At 42.5% G+C, this 20,437-nt stretch overlaps 1 protein-coding gene and 1 non-coding gene across 2 annotated transcripts in view; both read left to right on the top strand.

Moving 5' to 3' along the window:
- The window catches only part of DRP2 (dystrophin related protein 2), an 86,752-nt gene that overhangs the window by 47,287 nt on the left and 19,028 nt on the right, over positions 1–20,437 (top strand). Inside the window, exons 4-15 of the mRNA XM_053657529.1 lie at positions 4,221–4,402; positions 8,285–8,448; positions 10,026–10,182; positions 11,983–12,103; positions 13,927–14,195; positions 14,576–14,722; positions 15,164–15,242; positions 17,235–17,295; positions 17,609–17,670; positions 18,692–18,766; positions 19,662–19,863; positions 20,086–20,171. Of these exons, the coding sequence (XP_053513504.1) occupies positions 8,402–8,448; positions 10,026–10,182; positions 11,983–12,103; positions 13,927–14,195; positions 14,576–14,722; positions 15,164–15,242; positions 17,235–17,295; positions 17,609–17,670; positions 18,692–18,766; positions 19,662–19,863; positions 20,086–20,171 (1,306 nt within the window). The 5' untranslated portion in view covers positions 4,221–4,402; positions 8,285–8,401. The remainder of the gene's footprint in view (positions 1–4,220; positions 4,403–8,284; positions 8,449–10,025; positions 10,183–11,982; positions 12,104–13,926; positions 14,196–14,575; positions 14,723–15,163; positions 15,243–17,234; positions 17,296–17,608; positions 17,671–18,691; positions 18,767–19,661; positions 19,864–20,085; positions 20,172–20,437) is intronic.
- Positions 3,586–3,776, top strand: LOC119038502 (U2 spliceosomal RNA). The gene has a single exon (XR_005080431.1). It is a non-coding gene; the product is annotated as a U2 spliceosomal RNA (small nuclear RNA).

Genomic DNA, 20,437 nt, shown 5'->3' on the forward strand with positions numbered 1-20,437 from the left:
AAGTATTACAAATATGCACATGACTGTTCATTGCAGTGTGATTTATGTCTAATTGTTACAATATATCCATTCAATGGAATAGTATACAACAATGATTACAGCTAACATTTATTGAGCAGTGTACTATTTCCAGACAGTATGCTAAGTTATTTAAATACTTTACTAACTTTAGTCATTAGAAAAATGCTATGAGAAAAGTATTTTTGTCATCCCCCTTTTGCAGATGAGGACATTGAAGTTCAGACAGGTTAAATTGCCCCAAGCCATACCGTTAATGGGTTGAGTACTATGAATTTGACTCTAGGTCTGTCTGATGCCAAAGCCCATGGCCTCAACCATAGCACAATACCACCTTTGCTGCCATGAGAAAATCATGTTTTAGACGAATATTTAGTGACATTCTAGAATGATCATGATATAAATGGCAAATGAGTTTTGCAACAGGCTGAATGGATCTGGAAAGCATTATGCTAAGTGAAATAAGCCAGGTGGTGAAAGACAAATACCATATGATCTCACCTATAAGTGGAACCTAATCAACAAAACAAAGAAGCATGCAAAATATAACTGACATTGAAATTAAGAACAAACTGACAGTAACCAGAAGGGAGGTGGGAGAGGATAATGGAGGGGGGGGGAGCGGTAAGGATTTTCAGGAACATCCATAAAGGACACATGAACAAAACCAAAGAGGGGAGGATCGAGGGTGGGAAGTGGAGATAGCTGGGGTGGGGGGCAGTGGTGGGTGGAAAATTGAGACAACTGTACTTGAACAACCATAAAAATGTAAAAAAAATGGCAAAAAAGAAAAGCTTGATACAGAAGTCTACATATATATGAGTACATATCATGATGACAATTTGACTTTTAAGGTATGTACATATTTTTCATATAAAAATATGTAAGACTTCATACCTGCTAGTAACAGTTATATCTTGGTAACAGTATTATAAGTTAGTTTTATTTGCATCCTTATGATTTTTTTGTGTTTTCCAATTTTTCTATAAAGAATATATATTACTCATGTAACTGGAAAAAATAAAAATGTTAGTATAAAAAGAGGTGTGAAAGTAAGCCTTTTGTAGCTTCATTCTTATAACACATTCATAGGAAGCCACATTTTCTTCTTTTTTTTTTTGTAAAAGATTTTATTTATTTATCTTGAGAGAGAGGGGAAGGGAGCCCAAAGAGGGAGAAAAACCTCTGTGTGCAACAGATATGTCGATCAGTTGCCTCTCACATGCCCCCGACTGGGGACCTGGCCCAAAACCCAGGCATGTGTCTTGGCCAGAATTAAACTGGCAAGCCTTCGGTTTGCAGGAAAACACCCCACCTTCTGAACCACACCAGTCAGGGTGAGAACCACCTTTTCAGCCATTCTTCAGGGAATCTCTTTGGGGATGAGGAGCTGTGTAGCTGTGTAATGTCCAGGGAATTTGACTATTAGAAATTGTCCATAAATTTTTTCACCTTCATGATCTGTGATAGTTCCCATTGTTTGGACCATGGGCCCCTGAGGTGGAGGGATAGGTACTTCATTGAAGGAGTCTACAGATTTTTAAATGGGTGTTTTTCTCACTCTTTATGTATTAAAAATATAGCTACTATTGTAGGTATAAGTGGGTGAAGTGAGACATATATATACGTTTTATCTCAAGAAGGCATCCTTCTGCCCTGGCCAGTATGACTCAGAAGATTTAGTGCTGGCCTGTAAGCTAAAAGGTTGCCAGTTCAATTCCCAGTCAGGGCACATGCTTGGGTTGCGGGCCAGGTCCCCAGTTGTGGATGTGTGAGAGGCAACTGATGCATCTCTTGCACATTGATATTTCTCTTCCTCTCTTTCTCCATTCCCCTTTCTCTAAAAATAAATAAATAAATGATTTTAAAAAGGGGTTTCTCCTTATACCTAAAGTGTTGGTTACTGCTGAAATAGAGACTAAAAATACTGTTTAATTATCAGCATTAGGAATTAAGGATGCTCACTTTCTGCCCTTTGGATTAGAGTTTGTATGTCTTTGCCCAGCACTAAAAGATGTAATTTTTTTTATCATTTGCAAGCACTGTCTTTGCTACCCATTCCCATCACATTGGTGTATATTTACTAACCTGTCAATTGGTTTAAACATCTAACTTCTTCATTCATATCTTCCTTTTCTAAGCTTAGCTTCTAACATCTAAAGCTGACTATGTCTCAAGCATAGCTTATAGTGGAGCACTGCCCTCACCCCCTACCACACCAAATTTGCTCCTTCTCCTGTCTTCTCTCTCTTACTATTGGTGACATTATCCACCCAGCTCCCAAATTAGAAAATTTTGACTCCTTCACTTCCTCACTCTTTAATTTGCATCCAGTCGATCACGGAGTCCAATATACTTTGCCTCTTCAGTGTATCTCAAAGCCATGCTATCTGCTCCATCCTTACCAAAACTGCCTGCGTATTATAACAGCTCTCGATGGATGTTTTTCCCTGGGAAAATCACTTCACAAGGCAGGCAGAGGGCTCTTTCTAAAATGCAAATCTGGTCATATCATTACCTGGCTTAAAGTCTTCAGTGCCTCCTGTTGGCTACAAGAGAAAGCCTAGAGTCCTCTGGTTGTCATTCAAGACATGACCCAGTCTGGCCACAACCTCATTTTCCAACCTCATCTGCTACTTCCCAGAGGGCACCTACCTTATACTCTGGTCACATCATACAATTTATTTTCATTCTGTTTGGAGTATTATTTTTTGTTTTGTCTTCTTTAATGACAAACTGCTTTCTGTTTCATGACTCACCTCAAGTATATTTCCTCTAGAGATACTGTTCCTGACTTGACCAAGTGGAACTCACCTCATCTATCCCTTCACTCCATTCCATCAATACTTCTATTATTGATGCAGATAACACTTTATGGCCTGATTTTACCCATATCTTTTCTCCCTGTATGTGAACTTCTTAGGGGCAGGCACCATTGTCTTTTTCATTTCTGTGCCTCCTAAATTCTAGACATATTGAACCTATTGTTCTCTGAACATGCTAAGATTTTTTGTGACATCCACCTTTGCACAGGTAGATCTCTCTGCTGGGAATGCTGTTATCCCTTTCTGTGCAAAGGCAAACATCTACTTGTCCTTCAAGACTCACCTCATGGATAGACCTAGAGGGTATTATGTTAAGTTAAATAAGCCAGTCAGAGAAAGACAAATACTATCTGATTTCACTCATATGTGGAAATTAATGAACAAAATAAACTAACAAATAAAATAGAAACAAACTCATAGATATAGAAAACATACTGACAGCTGTCAGAGGTGAGAGGGGTTGGGAGGCTGGGTGAAAAGGTGAAGGGACAAAGGGAAAAAACTCATAGATACAGACAACAGTATGATGTTTACCAGAGGTAAAGGGAGGTGAGGGAGGTAGAAGAGGGTAAATCAGGGATAAATGGTGATGGAAGGAGACTTGACTTTGGGTGGTGAACATACAATACAATATACAGATGATGTATTATAGACCTGTACACTTGAAACCTATATAATTTTATTAACCAGTATCACCCTAATAAATTCCATAAAAATATTTTTTAAAAATAAGACTCACCTCATCACTTCTCAGCCTTTTGGCTAAGGTCAAATGTAGTATCTGTTCATATCAGTTTAATACCTGATATGTCCTCTACCTGAGGACATTATATTAAATGAATTTTTGGAGCTGGGAGATGGAATAGGAGCTTGCTTCATCCACTCCATGCATCGACCTGGTATTGCAGTACTTCCGGGAACAGTGCACAAAAAACAAAAACAAAACATAAGACTCACCTCAAATGCAGTCTCTCTGAAATCTTTGCACATTCTTTGGTAGAGTTTGTTCTCCACTCTGTGCTTCCTTAGCCTTCTGGTCAAACTTTAATTATAGCATTTGCCACATAATAAGTTTATAATAATTATCACCTTATTTGACTGGACTGTTCCCCACTCTCATCCCTAGGTTGTGAGATCTCAGACCGCAAATCATCTTTATGTTTCTAGCACAAAGCATAATAGATAAACAATAAATACTTCCTTGATTAATAATGAAATAGTATTTTATGGTATATGTTTACATGGGAAAAACTACTGGGTAGGTCAGTAAGGTTTGAATATTTATTTACTAATTGATATAGGCACCTCTTGGTAAGTGCTGGGTTCATAGGCCTTTTATATGTCTTGACTCTAAATCTTCTCTTGATACCCTTCCAGGTATGGTGCTTATGCTCAATGTATGGTGCACTGCCCATCCTCATCCCTCATGAGACTTGGTTCTGATGTAACCTATAGTCATGCAGGGATGTCCTTATACCTTTCCATGATGTCATGAGTGGCGGGCAGCTGATCAGTTCCATCACAGCAGCAGCCTCCAAAGCACCTGCCCCCAGCTTCAGGTAAGAGGCTAATAGCAAAAGGAAGACCCATGGAGAGAATGTGAACACAAGCTCTATGTGTGTTCTTGTGGGTATCCATGCTTCCAAAGGCTCAGGGGCACGCTCCATATAAATGAAACCCCTTGGATAGCACAGAGCTTCTTTCTGGCCCATCCCTTGTCACTCGTGAAGCCTTTTATGGGGAGAATGGGGCAAGGAAGTGTATTGGACTGGGAAAGCCAAAGGGTGCACTGTAGTTGAGGGGGCAGGTTCCATGTTAACCTCCCAAGGAGGATTCCAGAAGAATATATTCTTACAGAGCATGGCCTAGGACAAGGCAGGACCTTCTTTTGCCTTGACTTCTCTGTGGTATACCTCATATTCTGTACCTGAAGAATGTTCTCTCTTCTTCCATTTGCTCCTCTCCACTTCCTAGTCTTACTTGAAGCTCCTGGCTTAGTTCCACTAAGAATCCCCAGAGCTTCACACCATCATCTCCTTGCTCACTCCTTTTCTAGGAGTGTAGTTGTGGTACTGTGTGTGCCTGCCTGTGTATATTGGTAGGTAGGCAGACAACATGTGAGGGACAGTAATCCAAAGAGGACAGCCAAAGAGACCTATAGGAAATTTGAGTGGACAAGGGAGAAGCATAAGCATATTTTGGCTTTCACTACAGTGCTTTGGGTTCAGAAGCCATGGGGGTTGAAAGATTACTATATCTCCCAGTTTTTCACAGGTGGGCCGCTGTGCCAAGTTGCTGCTGGGGTTTAAGCAGAAGCTGAATATATAGGGAGAAGGAAGGGAGGGAGAAAGGTGGCAGAGATGGAGAATGTGAGTAGTAGGGAGCCCATTTTGGGGGAGAGTAGTGAGGGAAAGTCAAGGTACAGAGAGGCATACGATCCATGTTTCTTCTGAGCTATTTTCCCCATATCTAACCAGAGAAAAGTGCTATTTTTAACATGTTCTCAAAGTCCCTATGGGACTTTCATAGGGTCAAGGGATTGAGAAACTTGGGCCCTTTCAAAATGGTTGCCCTGCTCATAGTCTGCCCCTTTCATAGTCACAGGGACCTACGGGCTTTATTTTGTGATTGAGAATGGTGAGACCAACCCTTTTCCTCTGCCAGTGCCCAGTTACTTATCTTCCTTTCTTCCCTATAGCCCTAACTTTGTCTTAAAGTTTCAAGATATGAGAAGAAAGACCTGTGAGGAGTGGAGATGAGAAGAAAACATCTTGGCCAGAAGTAGAAGGTCATTGATAGAGAAAGAAAACAATTACTGTTCTTATTTGCCTATTGTTTGCTTGGCTCTGTTATATGGACTTGTGAGTATAAGGGGGAACTAGGAGGGAACAACAGCATGAAAGAACATAGTAAGGGAGCTGAGTGGGTGGTTAAGAAACTAAGAAGAAGGCTAGAGGAAATGAAAGTCTAGCATGGGTAGAACCAGCTCATTGTGGGTGCTTCCTACAGAACCGAAAGAAGTTGGTTGTGGCTGGGTCACAAGTGGCCATTTCTAACTTGGGGGTGTTCCCAGTCCAGAAGAATCTACAAGACTGGCTTGAGTTCAATTATTCCAGCACAAGAAAAGCTGTGACCTGGAGCTAGAGCCACTCCTTGTTTCTTGGACTGCCATCCTTGCCATCCCCCATCCACCCGGTTGGCTCCAAACCAGACCCCGAGAAAGGGTCAGGCAGCTGTTCCAACTATTCCTGTAGGTGGTTCTCAGCATGGAAACTATGTGGAACTGTGGAAAGCCCAGAAGACTCTGTGGGAGATAAATGAAGATGAGAACAGAACCCTTTTTGGTAAACATGAAGTGTTTCCTTTAGTGCTGAGGTATGGGGTCCCAACTCGAGAATGTTAACTTTTTCCCAGGCAAGTCTTGCTAGAGAAGAGTGGCCACTTCCAGAAGGGACCTTGTCTGCCATGCCAGTGGCCCAGGGAATCATGGGAAAGGCACAGGAGCCTCCTTGGAACTAAATCCCTGCATAGAGCCACTGAGTTACATTTTCCCCTCTCCTCCCTCTGCAGAGGTCCAAGGGGATGTCCATAGACCATCCATTTTGCCCTGGTCTTAGAGTGTGGTGAGAGTCTGGGGGCCGTGGATATGACTTTCCCTCTACCCCTCTCTGCATCCCAAAGGCAGGGCAGAGTACCCTTGAGTTTTCACAGGAAGCTCAGATAAATCTGCTGCTGCCCAACAACCTGATCCTGTAGTCCCATGGCTCTATCCCCAGATATACCACACGTATCCCTCATTGCTTGAGGACACTGTCTTAGTCAAGGATAAGGCTTATTTCTAAGCCCATCCTTCTGCAAGGCCTTTGGAAAATTGCTTATCAGAGAGATTTGTCACCAAAGTGGTCTGATTCTTCCCTCCACCTCAGAGGAGGGGTGGGCCTGGAAGCAGAGTCAGTCCTTTGTGTCTTCCATAGCAAGGGAAAATAAGTCAGGAGAAGCTACCCTCTGTATGCCCCTCCTCATCACTGTGGAATGCCCAGTCCCACTCCTGCCAGCCTTGCCAGTCTGGGAGGGACCTCCTGTTTCCAGTGTGGCAGGCCCAGTTTGGAGCAAGCTGGAATTTACCAGGGACAAAGCTCTGATTCATCAGCTGAGCCCTGACATAGCCACCCCCTCCAGATTCTTGGGGGGTCAGTAAACAAACAGGGTAACAGCTCCCGCCTCCTGGCCTAACTCAGCTCTGCCTGCCCTCCCTGAGGGAGTCTTCTCAAAGCCTGTCGGGATTCTGACTATGGCTCACCGGGCACTGGGTCTGGATTTGTGCTGAGGAATAATAATGGAGCTGCCCAATCCTGCCATGGAATCCCCAGGCAGCACAGGTAGTGTCAGCTTCATGGGGATGCAGAGTGATTGAGTTGAGAGTTTTGCCCCAGAACCTGGCTGCTCCCTCATTTCCCTTTTAGTATGTGGTTGCAAGCTGTGGTTTTAATGGAATGATTGGTTTTCTAAACTGCCTGAAGATTCTTGTGTGGGGAAGAAGTTTTGTGTTGTGAGAAAGTCTTGAGGGGAAAGGGAAGCTAGACAGTCTTAACCACCAGCAGGACTGTGTTCTTTCCACAGAAGGCAAGCAGGTGGAGAGGCAGGTGGTGGGTTTCCCCAGGCTGGGGTGGAGAAGCTCAGCTGAGATTTCTTCCTCCACACTCCGACTCCCTCTGTCCCCAACTGCCCCCCATGGTTGGGTAGTCCTGGCATTGTGCTGGAGGTAGCTAATTTCTTAGGGCTATTTGGCATAGCACTATTCCCCCCAAACCCCACATTACCCCACAGGGCGAGCAAGTGATGAGCTGTGAGATTGAGTGGCCCAGGCAATATTTTGTCAGGTTCTATGACTGGTCCTCTTAGCTCTCCACTCTGGTCAGGATCACTTGGAGGTCAAGATCCAAAATGCTGCTTTAGCCCTTTCAAAATCATTGGAAGATAAACAGTGCTTTTAAGGAGAATTTCCAGGCTTCCTGACTGTGGTGGGAAATGTGGTTGGGGAAGAGGAAGAGGGCTAGCCACTGAGTATTTTTTTCCCCAGAGGCTGGGTAAAGTATGGGACCCTGAAATAGGAGCCTACAGCTTACCTTAAATGCAGTGGTTGCCAGTATTTGGGCAATTCTGAGCAGCTGTTACCTAATGCAAGGACATCCAGGATCACGTCTTAGCAGAATTTACAATAATAGGATAATACTGATAGTAGTCAGGAGTCATATGTGATCAACCTATACCAAGAATGGACCTTGAAATGAACAGAGTCACCAAACTGTCCTTTATCTTACCCACAAACATTCTGTAACAACCCTTCTCTGCCCTTGTTTACACCTGACCCATCCTTGTCTTCCTGTAGATCAGGGTGTGGCACACTCCAGGGATCACAGGATGTCTGTGTTTTTGTCCAGGTTAGAGCTGCTGCCACCTCCCCTGCACCTCCTTAGGATGGTGCTGGGGTTTTCTTCCTAAGCCCACAGTTGTTCAACGGGTCTGTTGGTGCCATTGGAACCCTGGAATCGTCAGCCATGAATCTGTGTTGGAACGAAATCAAGAAGAAGTCTCACAACCTCCGGTAAGTCCTGCTGCCTACAACACTGTCTTGAACAGTGTTGGACTCCTTTTGCTGCTACTCCCCTCATTCTCCCCTCAGCCTATGTATCACCCTCTCATCACCCTCACTGTCCCCCTTTCTCCCCTTTCCTTCTCTGGCATTGGGGAAAGAGCCCTGAGTCAGAAGTCAGGAGGCTTGGATTTTAGCCTCAGGTTTAAGTAGCTGTGTCACCTTGAATAAGTGGTTTGAGTTATCTGAATTTGAGCTTCCATTTGTTTGGGAAACATGGGTGTAGGAATAATACCTGTCCTTACTACCTCACAGTGTTGTGACAAGGATACAAATAAGATCTGAAAATATTAAATTTAAAGTCACTGATATACAAATGAGGGATATGATTACTCTTTCCTCCTCTTCTCATACTTGTTTTTCAGCTTGGTAGATCTCATCTGTTTTCTCTCTCATCCTTTCATCCTTCTATTCCCATCCATTGGTTATTAACCCACCTAGCACTCCACAAACTAAGGGCAAATTAGTAAGAGCTGAAAGACAATTTCTATATGTTTTCCTCCTTTCCCTACCCATGTGTGTATCCCCCACCCCACACTTTTCCACTTCCTATCATCAAAATCCAAACCCATAGCTTCTGGTGCACTCTGGTAGGGATGAGGCAGTGTGGAAAAGTTGAAAAATATAGGCTCTGGAATCAGATAAACCTAAGTTCAAATCATAATTCTGTCAGTGACTTAACTGTGTGACCTTGAGTAAGTTACTCAACCTCTCTGGGCAATAGTAGTGCCTGGGGAGTAAAATTGCTCTGAGAATTAATAGAAGCAAAAATTTAGGTAAACTGATTAGTCCAGGTGGTAGGGAGGCAATGAATTGTTATTCTTGTCAACTAAGGGGAATGGGCTTGATGGCTACACACGGTCTAAGCTGGCTTCCAGCTTCCTACCATTTGGACCTCAGTTCATGGTTCATTGTGGAGGGAGGCAGACAGAGATGATTATACAGTGAGTATGTTAAACCTTTGTTGCTATTATTCTTTGGGACCCTTGGAACTGTTATATTTGTATGCATCCTTGCACATGTGAGTTTTTTTTTTACATGTGAGTATCTTTATTCAACTACCTTACTTGTCCTTCCCATGTACTGCATCTTCTCCTGCTCAGAGGGCAGGCTCTGAGAAGCCTCTGTGGATGAGCAGTTTGACATGACTTGAGTTCCTCCGGGGCAAGAGGGCAAGAAGACAGCTGTAACCTCTAATACCCTTGCTCAGTTTTTTGCCCTTCCCAGCCTGAAGTGGGGCATATGACTTAATTAACTGATGTCCATAAGGTGACATGTTAAGCCACTTGAGTTTGGAACACCTCCCCACCAGTGGTCCTACCCATTGGTTTTAGCATTGAGCTCTGTGTGGAGGTATTGCTGTGGGTGGGTAAGAGGGAGGGGTTCTGGACCTCCTCCTACTTCAGCCAGGGTAATTTCCCTTTAATATGTTTTATATATTAATGTTCTCCATAAGTATTTATTTGGGAAAAATGTTTTTCCACTTAAAAATAAGACTGAAAACCACTGGTCTTACCCATTGTGTGCAGATCTCGCCTAGAGGCCTTCTCAGATCACAGTGGAAAGCTTCAGATCCCTCTCCAAGAGATTATTGACTGGCTCAGCCAAAAGGATGAGGAATTGTCAGCTCAGCTGCCCCTACAAGGGGATGTGGCCCTGGTGCAACAGGAGAAGGAGACACATGCGGTAGGTTAGAATTATGGAGGCCATCAATCAGAGAAAGATAAATACCAATATGATCTTACTTATGTGTGGACTCTAATGAACAAAATAAACTAACAAACAAAATAGACAAAGAGGCATGGATATATAGAACAGACTGACAGATCTCAGAGGAGAGGTGGAGGGAGGACTGGATGAAAAAAGGTGAAGAAGTTATTAAAGAACATATATGCATGACTCATGGTCACAGACAACAGTGTGAAGTCCAATGGGGAGTGAAGGGTGCTGGCTGGAGGTGAGCAAAGGGAAATAGGAGACATGTGTAATAGTCTCAACAATAAAAAAATGGCAATAAATATTGGGGAAAGTGTTAAACTGTAGAATAATAATAATAATAATAATAATAATAATAATAATAATAATTGTGGAGACCATGGTATGTGATCCTCAGTCAGGAAGGGATCTCTTCTGCAAAACCTGACAGAAGAACACCAGTCTCTGCTTAGACACTTAAAGTAACAGGAAGTTGCATGCAGTCCTAAAGATCTATGGATAGCACTCCACAAAGTCAAATCTTTTCTCTCTATTTCTTCCACCAAATATTAGCCTCTCTTAAAATCCTGCTCTGATTTGAAATAGAGCCATGGAAAATTAACATAATATAACATTAAATGAAAAAACAGAGGATACAAAACCATATATAGGTGAATCTCAATTATATAAAAATCTATATGGATGTTTATACATGTATACACACAGATGAAAACATAAGAAGGAACCATATAAAAATGTTCACAATGGTTAACAACTCTAGATTATGAAATTAGAATTCTTTTAAATTTTTTATACTTTTCTGAATTTGCTAAGATTTCTGTGACATACATTATCTCTATAATCAGAAAATAACAACAGAGATTTCTTAAAAACATATGCAAAATGCACTGGAAGAAGTGATAATTATGTAATATGAAAGAGATATTAGCCAACACCGCAATGGCAACATATTGCAATATACATGTATTAAATGAATATATTGTATACCTTAAACTTATACAATATTATATGGCAATTATATCTCAATTACAAATTCATACAGAATGGAATAAAATGCAGGAAGGAAATAAATAAATTATAATTGTGTGCCATAGCATAGATGAATTTTAAAAACAGCATGTGAATTAAAGAAAAAAAACATACAAAAAGAGGATATATTGTATGATTCCATTTATATAAATTCAAAAATAGAAAAACTAATCAGTGGTATTACAAAACAAAACAGTGGTTACCCACAGAGGGTGGGGGGATGGGGAAGATGAGATAGTGACCAGAAGAGGCAATGAGGGGGCCTTCTGAGATGCTAGTAAAGTTCTATTTCTTGATCTCAGTACTGGTTACAGAGATGGAATCACTTAATGGAAATTAATTGAGCTGTACACTTTTGATTTTTGTACTTTTCTCTATATTTCAACAAAAAAATTAATTAAAATCTTTACATAATCTGGCCCATTCTGGTTTTGATTTCTCTAAGACCCTTATAGGGGATTTTTGCGTGTTCTCGAGAACCAAGATTTCCACCCCCAAATCCTCATGATTTTCTCTACCCTGTGGCATAGAGAGACCCATTTCATACTACATAGATGGTCCATTGTTAAAGAGTTATTGTTTCTTCTGCTATAGGGAGGATTATACCTCTTTTTGTCTGGGTATCCCAAAGGTACATGATAATGCCAAAAGATCAAGTTTACACTGAGGAGAAGGAAGCCTGTAAATTGGGGGGGTTGAAAGACTTTCTATCCCTGTTGAATGTGTTGCTAAACTTCACAGGTCTTTATGGAAGATGTCAAGTCTCGGGGACCCTATATCTACTCTGTGCTGGAGTCAGCTCAGGCTTTCCTCTCCCAGCACCCATTTGAAGAATTAGAGGAGCCTTGTTTGGAGAGCAAAGGTAGGTGATCTTCCTCTCTTACCCCTTCTTGAACTACAAACCACTAACCACCTTCCTGCTTTACCCAAACTCATGTTCTCAGCTGTTATCTAGGAGGATAATTTTCTCCTAGGAGTCCAAAGTTGGGAGGAAAAAGATTCACACTGCAAGAAAAAGCAAAGAGAACAGAGCCTGGAGCAGGGTACACTGGCACATGGCCCAAAGCTGTATGCAGCTTGGAAGCGTCACTTGTGGTGTTCTAATGAGGCATGAAAAAGAAAAAACAATACACTCATATGCATTGATTGAACTGACTCAATGAATCAAAGTAGTAGTATGTCCTTTTAAAACATCCTGCTTGACACTGAAATAGAGAACAAGGGGATAGTGACCAGAGGGGAGAAGGAAGGGAAGTTAAGGGGAAAAAGGGGGAGGGATTTGGAGGAACAAATAGGAAGGACACAGGGACGAGAACTAAGGGGGGTAGAAATGGGAGGGAGGTGGGGAGCAAGGGGAGGGGGAGGCTGGGATGGGAAAAATAGACAAAAAACTGTACTTGAAAAATAACTAAATAAAATTTAAAAAAAAACAAAAAAAAAACCATCCTGCTTGATTCCAACATAGAGATCTGTAGCAGTACTCTAATAAACCAGCAAATAAAAGAAAAAACAACCCTTTTTAAAATCTAAAAAGTTAGGTAATGACATTTGAGAAGAAAATTGATTATGACTTTTTGATACTGACCCTAGTGACTTCCAGCCCCTTCCCTCAATGAGCGGGCCATTCTAGGTGTAGGTTTCTATTACGCAGCTGGGATCCATGGTGGTTAAGTGTGAATGGTTGCCTAGTAGCTCTCTTTTCCAGAAGAGTCAACTCTCTGAAATTGGCTGTGAATAGCATGGAAGGACCCTTCATTTTTTGAGCCCTTTGTCAGTGCTGTTGACCCTCTCATTTACCTTGAGCTCCTCAGTAGGAGTTTGGTACTTAATTTTTTGTCCAATGTGCTTCATATAGGACAAGCTTAAGTGAGACCAGGAGAGTTCCAATTAGCCTAGAGTTTTAGGACTTTAATTCTTATGGGAGGTCTGAGGGAGAAAGAGGAAACCTGCAGTTTAGGAATCTAGGTGGAAAAGTTAGGCAAGTTATACTAACCTCTCCTAGGTTGGTCCTTCAGGAAATGAATCCCTTCTTTAGATGGAAATAGGCAGCAGATACTGATGCAAACCACATTCCAGGTCTTGTGAATAGGACTCTGGATTATTTTCCTCATTGTGCTTCTTAAAATATTTTACTCACTATTTGCCTTGCCCATTTTTAAAGAATATGAGGAAATCCTCAAGACATAATAGACAGAAAACAAGAACATGATCTCTTGACTACAGTAGTGGATCCATGGACCTACACATGATAAAATCACATAGATCTAAATACACACACACACACACACACACACACAAGTATGAGTAAAACTGGGGAACTCTAAACAAATTGGTGGATTGCATCAATGTCAATATCCTGGTTGTGATAATATACTATAGTTTTTCAAGATGTTATCATTTGGGGAAACTGGGTAAAAGGTACATGAGATCCCTGTATAATTTCTTAAAACTGAATGTGAACCTATAATAATTTAACTTAAAATAAAAAGTTTAATTTTTTAAACACCTAAATGTGCAAAAGGATTTCCCCCATGGGAAAATATGCATTTGTATAAATATATGCACAAATGCATGCACATGCACACACACACATGCACATCTTACAAAGAGCTGTCTTTGTCTCTTTCTTTCCCTGGACTTCCCCTGCCTGGATGGCCACACCTGTTTTCCTACCTGCTCTTACAGATACCTCTCCCAGACAGCGGATTCAGAATGTTAGCCGCTTTGTGTGGAAGCAGGCGACAGTGGCCAGTGAACTATGGGAGAAGCTAACAGCCCGCTCTGTGGACCAGCACCGCCACATTGAGCGCACTCTGGAACAGCTATTGGAGATCCAAGGGGCAATGGAAGAATTAAGCACTACTCTGACTCAGGCTGAGGGAGTCCGAGCCACTTGGGAGCCCATTGGGGATCTGTTCATTGATTCACTCCCTGACCACATCCAGGCTCTTAAGGTATGCATGACCCCTCACCTGGCTACAGTCCACTCTGATGCCTGACACTCCTCCCTGACCCTGACAAATTTTCTGCTCCCAAGAGTTCATTATTGACCAGGACTACCAGTTTATGTGCTGTATTTCAGTGCTGCTTCAGCTGGTGTCTTCTCTGTCCTTCTACTGTCTTCTCTTTCTCTAGTGTTTTCTGAGGGTAATAAAAGAAGAGGATAAAGATAGTGGCCACTCACATCTTAGTCCTGCTGCCCTAATAGGCAAGCACCTAGGTTGTGCTGTCAAAACAAAATCTCTGAGTGAAGAGGGAAGAATCAAAATGAATGACTAATAGTTTCTTTTTTCTACTCTCTGTCCACTGTGGGACTTGTGCCCTGGTTCTAAAGCTATTCAAAGAAGAATTCTCCCCAATGAAAGATGGAGTGAAGTTGGTGAATGATCTGGCTCATCAGCTTGCCATTTCTGATGTGCACTTGTCAATGGAGAATTCCCAGGCCCTGGAGCAGATAAATATCCGGTGGAAACAGCTGCAGGTAGAGAAGTCTGGAGTGAGCCATGGGGAAGAGCCTCAATAAAACTAGGCTTGGGAGGAAATTCTCTAGGCTCAAAGGAAGTGGAGGGGCATTGAAATGGGATCTACATAGGAGAAGAATTGTAGAGAATTTGGGACCAAGGAACAGGCTTCTCAAACTCTAAGCTATGGAGAGTGCTTGAAATGAAGATCTGAGAGGGACCTGTCTATGGACATTTAGGGCACACAGGGACAGATAAAGAGTGACTGTGGCCTGGAATTGGGAATCTCTGACTCTTGGGAGTCCTGTGGGAGGGTTAGTAGTTAGGTGTTGGTGGGAGGAGCTGGAACCAGAGAAGAATCAGCCTGTGAGGGAGTTCACAGAGATTCTTGGAGACACCTGGAAATCCCACACTAAATATCTGGAATGAATCCACTGACTTCCTACCTGTTGTTTCCATAGGTGTCAGTTGGCGAGAGGCTTAAGCAGCTCCAGGATGCCCATAGGGACTTTGGGCCCGGGTCACAGCACTTCCTTTCCTGTATGTGAGACAAGTTGGACTTTACTTAGCAGAGCCTCCACTACCTTCCAGGAGAGTCTACTGTTGTCCCTTGGGGTCTAGTAAGAGTCCAGTATACCTTGGCGTTCCAGACACAGTAAGGTTAAAGTAGTAGAGTATAGTGATTAAAAGGACAAACTCCCCAATTAGAGAAACCTGGGTCTGAGTCACAGATCTTTCACTTAATAGCTGTGCAAGCTTGAAAAAAGAGCTTAGTCTTTCTGAACCTCAGTTTCTGTATACATAAAAAGAAGTAAAAATATTACCTAGCTCACAGGGTTATGGGAATTAAATTACTATTTTTTCAACAATATTTATTGAGGGTGGACTGTGGACCAGATACTCTTCTAGGCACTGGGGCAACATCAGTGAACAAAACAAAGTCTTTAGTCCTGTAGAGCTAATATTCTCTTGAGGGAAGCCAGACCATAAACAAATAAGAAAAAAGTATATGAGGTAAATTGGTGACAAGTGCTATGGAAAAAAGTAAAGCAGCTCAGGTGTGAATAGGAAGTGATAGACTTAAGGGGGTCAGGCATTGCAATTTTGAATAGTGGTCAGAAAAGACCTCACAGAGATCATGGAAATGGAGAGGAAGCCTCACGGAGGTGAGGGAGTGAGCCATGTGCATATCTGAGGGAAGAGCATACAAGGGAAAGGGAACAGCAACTTCCAGAACTTTCAGTCAGGGACATGCCTACTGACTAGCAAGGAGGCTGATATAGAAAAGAGCAAGGAAGGGAAGGGTCAGAGTGATGGCAACAGACTAGAGCACAGAGGGCCTTGTAGGTAAGAATAAGAATTTTGGATTTTATACTGACTAGAATGTAGAACCTTTGGAGGGGTTTGAGCAGAAGAATGACATGATCTGACTTATGTTTCAACAGAAGAGTCAGTGTTGGGGGTTGAGAGTGGGAACAGAGAGGCTTGTTAGCAAGCATATTTCAATAATCCAGGTGAGGAATTAAAGTGACTTAGATCAGGATGGTAGCAGTGGAAACAGTGACAATATACAGATCTGAAAATTAGATATATGCACAAAGCATTAAAAGAATATCTGACCCATAGTAGGAACTCAATAAATGTTAATGTCAGTTGGAACTATTGCTATTATGATAACTGACATGTAGTTATACCTGCAAAGGGCTCTTGTAAGAGAAATGGTAAGAGAAATGGCTAAGAGAAATGGTAATTAGGTTAGACAGGTAACTGAGCCTCTTCTGGAATATCCAGTAGGTAAAGACATGGAGCAGAGAGGGACATCCTTTAAAACAGGGGTCCCCAACCCCAGGCCATGGACCAGTACTGGTTTGTAGCCTGTTAGGAACTGGGCTACACAGCAAGGGGTGAGTGGCAGGCTAGCAAGTGAAGTTTTGCTAGCATTACCACCTGAGCTCTGCCCCTAATATCCTGTCTCCCCCCACTCCCATCCATGGAAAAATTATCGTTGAAACCAGTCCCTGGTGCCAAAAAGGTTGGGGATCTCTGCTTTGCAGAGTTTCTCACAATGTAGAAATGGGCAGTACCATTCCCCAATATCCCATAGGACTGAGTAGTTTGACTTCTTGGGGAAGGGCTTTGAGCCCCAGGAGAAATATATACTCCACTTCATAAACACAGCAGCACCCCAGCTACCTGGGGTGAATGGGTAGCTGAATGGGCAGAAATGCCAGCCTGATCAGGGAGAAGATTGTCAGGGTGGCTAAAGTCAGGTATTCCTGCTCATGACCTTGTCACATCTCTAGAATGCGAGGCTATCATTGACAACCTCTTCTCTTTCCATTGCCTTAAGATCAGGGAGAGAAGTACATACATTAGTTTTTGCCCAACCCTTAGGGGCTGTTAAGAACTGCCAGGGAGAGTCAGGCATCCCCTTCAGGGCTTGACCTCTACTTGGGAAGACAGAGCAGGGAAGTCTCTAGGAGCCTGAAGAGCATTAGTGACCAGCTTCTTCTTTCTCTTCTCTCTTACCAGCCTCTGTACAGGTTCCCTGGGAAAGAGCAATTTCACCCAATAAAGTTCCCTACTACATCAAGTGAGTGACTGTCTGAATCAGAAGTGGGTCAATCAACTGTTTACTCCCTCACTTACCTTTCTTTTTTTCTACCTGTCCCTGTCACTCCTTATCTGTTGGGATTCCTTCATATGGTCCAATTTTTCCCCCTACTCATCTCAAGAGTTCAAGATTCTACCTGGGTAAAGGTGAACCCTTGTGCTTTAGGATCTTCGGGGTTCACCCCTGGATCCTGCAGCTCCTCGCAACCAACCTATCACTGGATGGGGTGTACTTGTGTGAGGCGGGAAAGGGGTGTTGTGGTCCCTGGTGCTATTGATGTTTTTGTTTGTAGCCACCAGGCTCAGACCACATGCTGGGATCATCCCAAGATGACAGAGTTGTACCAAACCCTGGGTAAGAATGCAGAATTCCTGTATAGGGTGGATATTCAGCTGCCTTTGTTCTGTAAGAACAAAATGGAATCCCCATTCAACAAGCAGGTGGGGATGAAAGTGAGTGCCTTGTCCTTCCTCCAGCAGCCTCCTTTCATTTCCCCTCTGCACCTCCCTCACCTGGAGGTTCTACATTCCCCCTGGACCATTTTATCATTATATTAGGAAATTATGCTTATAGATGTGAACCAGATCTGCTTTGAGAAACACTGTCCAAGGTGTAATGAATGCGACTCTCATGTGCCATATTTTTGGATACTAACAGAGACTCACCATTAGGTTGCAAATTTTATCCATGTTGATGTATATGAATTTAGTTAATTTATTTTAACTGTTGTAGAGTGTTCCATTGTATATACTAGTTTCTCCATCCAGTCTACTACTGATAGGCATTTGAGTTGTTCCCAGTTTGGAGTTAATAAGAGCAGTGCTGCTGAAGAGCTCTTGTGAATGCCTTCTGATATACATGCACATGTTTTTCAGACTGCAGGTCCAACATTGTTTCAGTGTTATAAGCATTTTAAAAATTGAAATAGACCAGGAAATATGAAAGGAAGTACAACACATCTTTAGCAATATCATATTTGATATTAATTTTATGCTTTTAGTCTATCAAATCTAGATGGTATTGTTTCCTGAAATATTTGATTCAGTTATTTATACATACTCACATGAGTATGTGTTTATTTCACCATGATGTAAAGTGAATTTCTCATTTTGTCAGAAAACATTTGAAAATCACTGATCTGGTTATCTAATTGGCTGGGTTGTAGTATAGCTGGATGTTCAGTTTTACTAGGTAATACCATGGTGTGTTCCAAGGTGATTGTATCAGTTTATACTTCCACTAGCATCCACATCTTTACTGATACTTGCTATTGTCACTTTTATCTTTGCCAATCTAGTGGGTGTATAATGGTATGTTGTTGTGGTTTTAATGTGCATTTTTCTGATCTGAGTGGGCCTCTTTCCATTCTTTGCAGCTGATCTGAACAATATTAAGTTCTCAGCCTACCGCACTGCTATGAAGCTACGCAGAGTCCAGAAGGCACTGCGCTGTAAGTCTCCCATCACACTTCCCTTATGGCTTCCCCCCACTCCTTCTCTTCCTCTCTGTCAGCTGTTTCTCACTTTTATCCCACCTTGGCCAGGGTTGTTGATTGGCTTGGTGGGAACCCTCCAAAGGCTGGGATATGCTGGCTATGAACACCTGCTCTTTCCAGGGCCCTTCTGTTCTCCCCAAACTCCAAACTTGTTTGAAAATTAACCCACAGCCATCCTCTTCCTAATCCTTCTTTCCTGCCCAACATGGATAATCGAGCAACTGTTTTATGGCAGTAAGTATCCTAGCTTCTATAACCCCTTCTTGGGGTTATGGATGTAGCAGCAGATCTGTTGAAGGGTATGTCCATGGTTAGGGAACAACATGGCTACAAATATAATGTGCTTCCCACCCTTTCTCAGAAGCACTGTTTATTCAATGTTCCTGGCATGTCTGGTTAGTCTGCTTCCAACATTGAAGGTAGTTATAAAGCTTTGCTAAGGTATGTCACAGTTACTCAGACACATCTGAGCCTTAATAAGTAGTGACTAGGTTTTCAAAACAAGATCCATGGACAAACCTATTTGCAGTTGAAATATATATAGACAGAGAAAATCAAAATGGGATTTCTCCATTAAACAGTAAACAAAGGAGGTGAGTTTACTCACATCCCACCATCTTCTTGGAGCTTATGTCAAAGAACATATGGGTATAGAAACATTTTGGGTTAATTTAGGGGACCTTTTGCTGCTTTCCCTGCTCCTTGGCAAAGGACAAGCTTGTATCATACTTACAAATGGTTTGTCTGGAGATTGAGTAAAATTTGGTGAAGCTGGTGAATTTATCTCCTTGTCTAGAGCATGGGATTCTTCTTTTGGCTATATTTTCTCCCTCTCTCCTTTCTTTCTCAGTGGACCTGGTAACTTTAGCCACAGCCTTGGAGATCTTTAATGAGCATGATCTTCAGGCCAGTGAGCATGTGATGGACGTGGTGGAGGTCATTCACTGCCTGACTGCCTTATATGAACGGCTGGAGGAGGAAAGAGGCATCCTGGTCAACGTGCCACTCTGTGTGGACATGAGCCTCAACTGGCTCCTCAATGTATTTGATAGGTAAGGGCTTGCAGCCCTTGCAGCATCCAGGATGAAATTCAATAGGGCATCTGGAGTGGGCCTGGTAGGAAGGGATTGTTCCCATAGTGGACTTGGACCCAGCTCAGCTTGGGGCATGATTGTCACAGAGCCCTGCTGAGGCCAACTCTATAAGGGAAATGACTGCCAAGATGTTAACCCTTTACGCACATTTATGTTTTCAATATCTTCTTTTAAACCTAGTGGTCGCAGTGGAAAGATGCGGGCATTGTCCTTTAAGACTGGCATTGCATGCCTGTGTGGCACAGAAGTGAAGGAAAAATTGCAGTGTGAGTATAGCTTCAAAGTCTGGAAGTGGAGTAGGTGGAGGGAGAGGTGTGGTGGGAGGAGGGAGGGTATCAGACAAGCAGAAGTTAGGTCTTATGACTCAGAAGGGGGGCTAGTGAGGCTATCTTATGATACTTCCTGGTCTAGGCTATTGCAAAGAACCCACAATAGCCAAAGGCCAAGAAGGGCCTAAAGCTTGCTTTTATTCCCAGTGTCATTCCAGTGGGTTTGGTTTCTTCCAATCTGATGTGATTACTTTACCAGGATC

This window comes from Artibeus jamaicensis, unplaced genomic scaffold (assembly GCF_021234435.1).
Source record: "Artibeus jamaicensis isolate MK-2021 breed Jamaican fruit bat unplaced genomic scaffold, CSHL_Jam_final scaffold_461, whole genome shotgun sequence".
Lineage (NCBI taxonomy): Eukaryota > Metazoa > Chordata > Mammalia > Chiroptera > Phyllostomidae > Artibeus > Artibeus jamaicensis.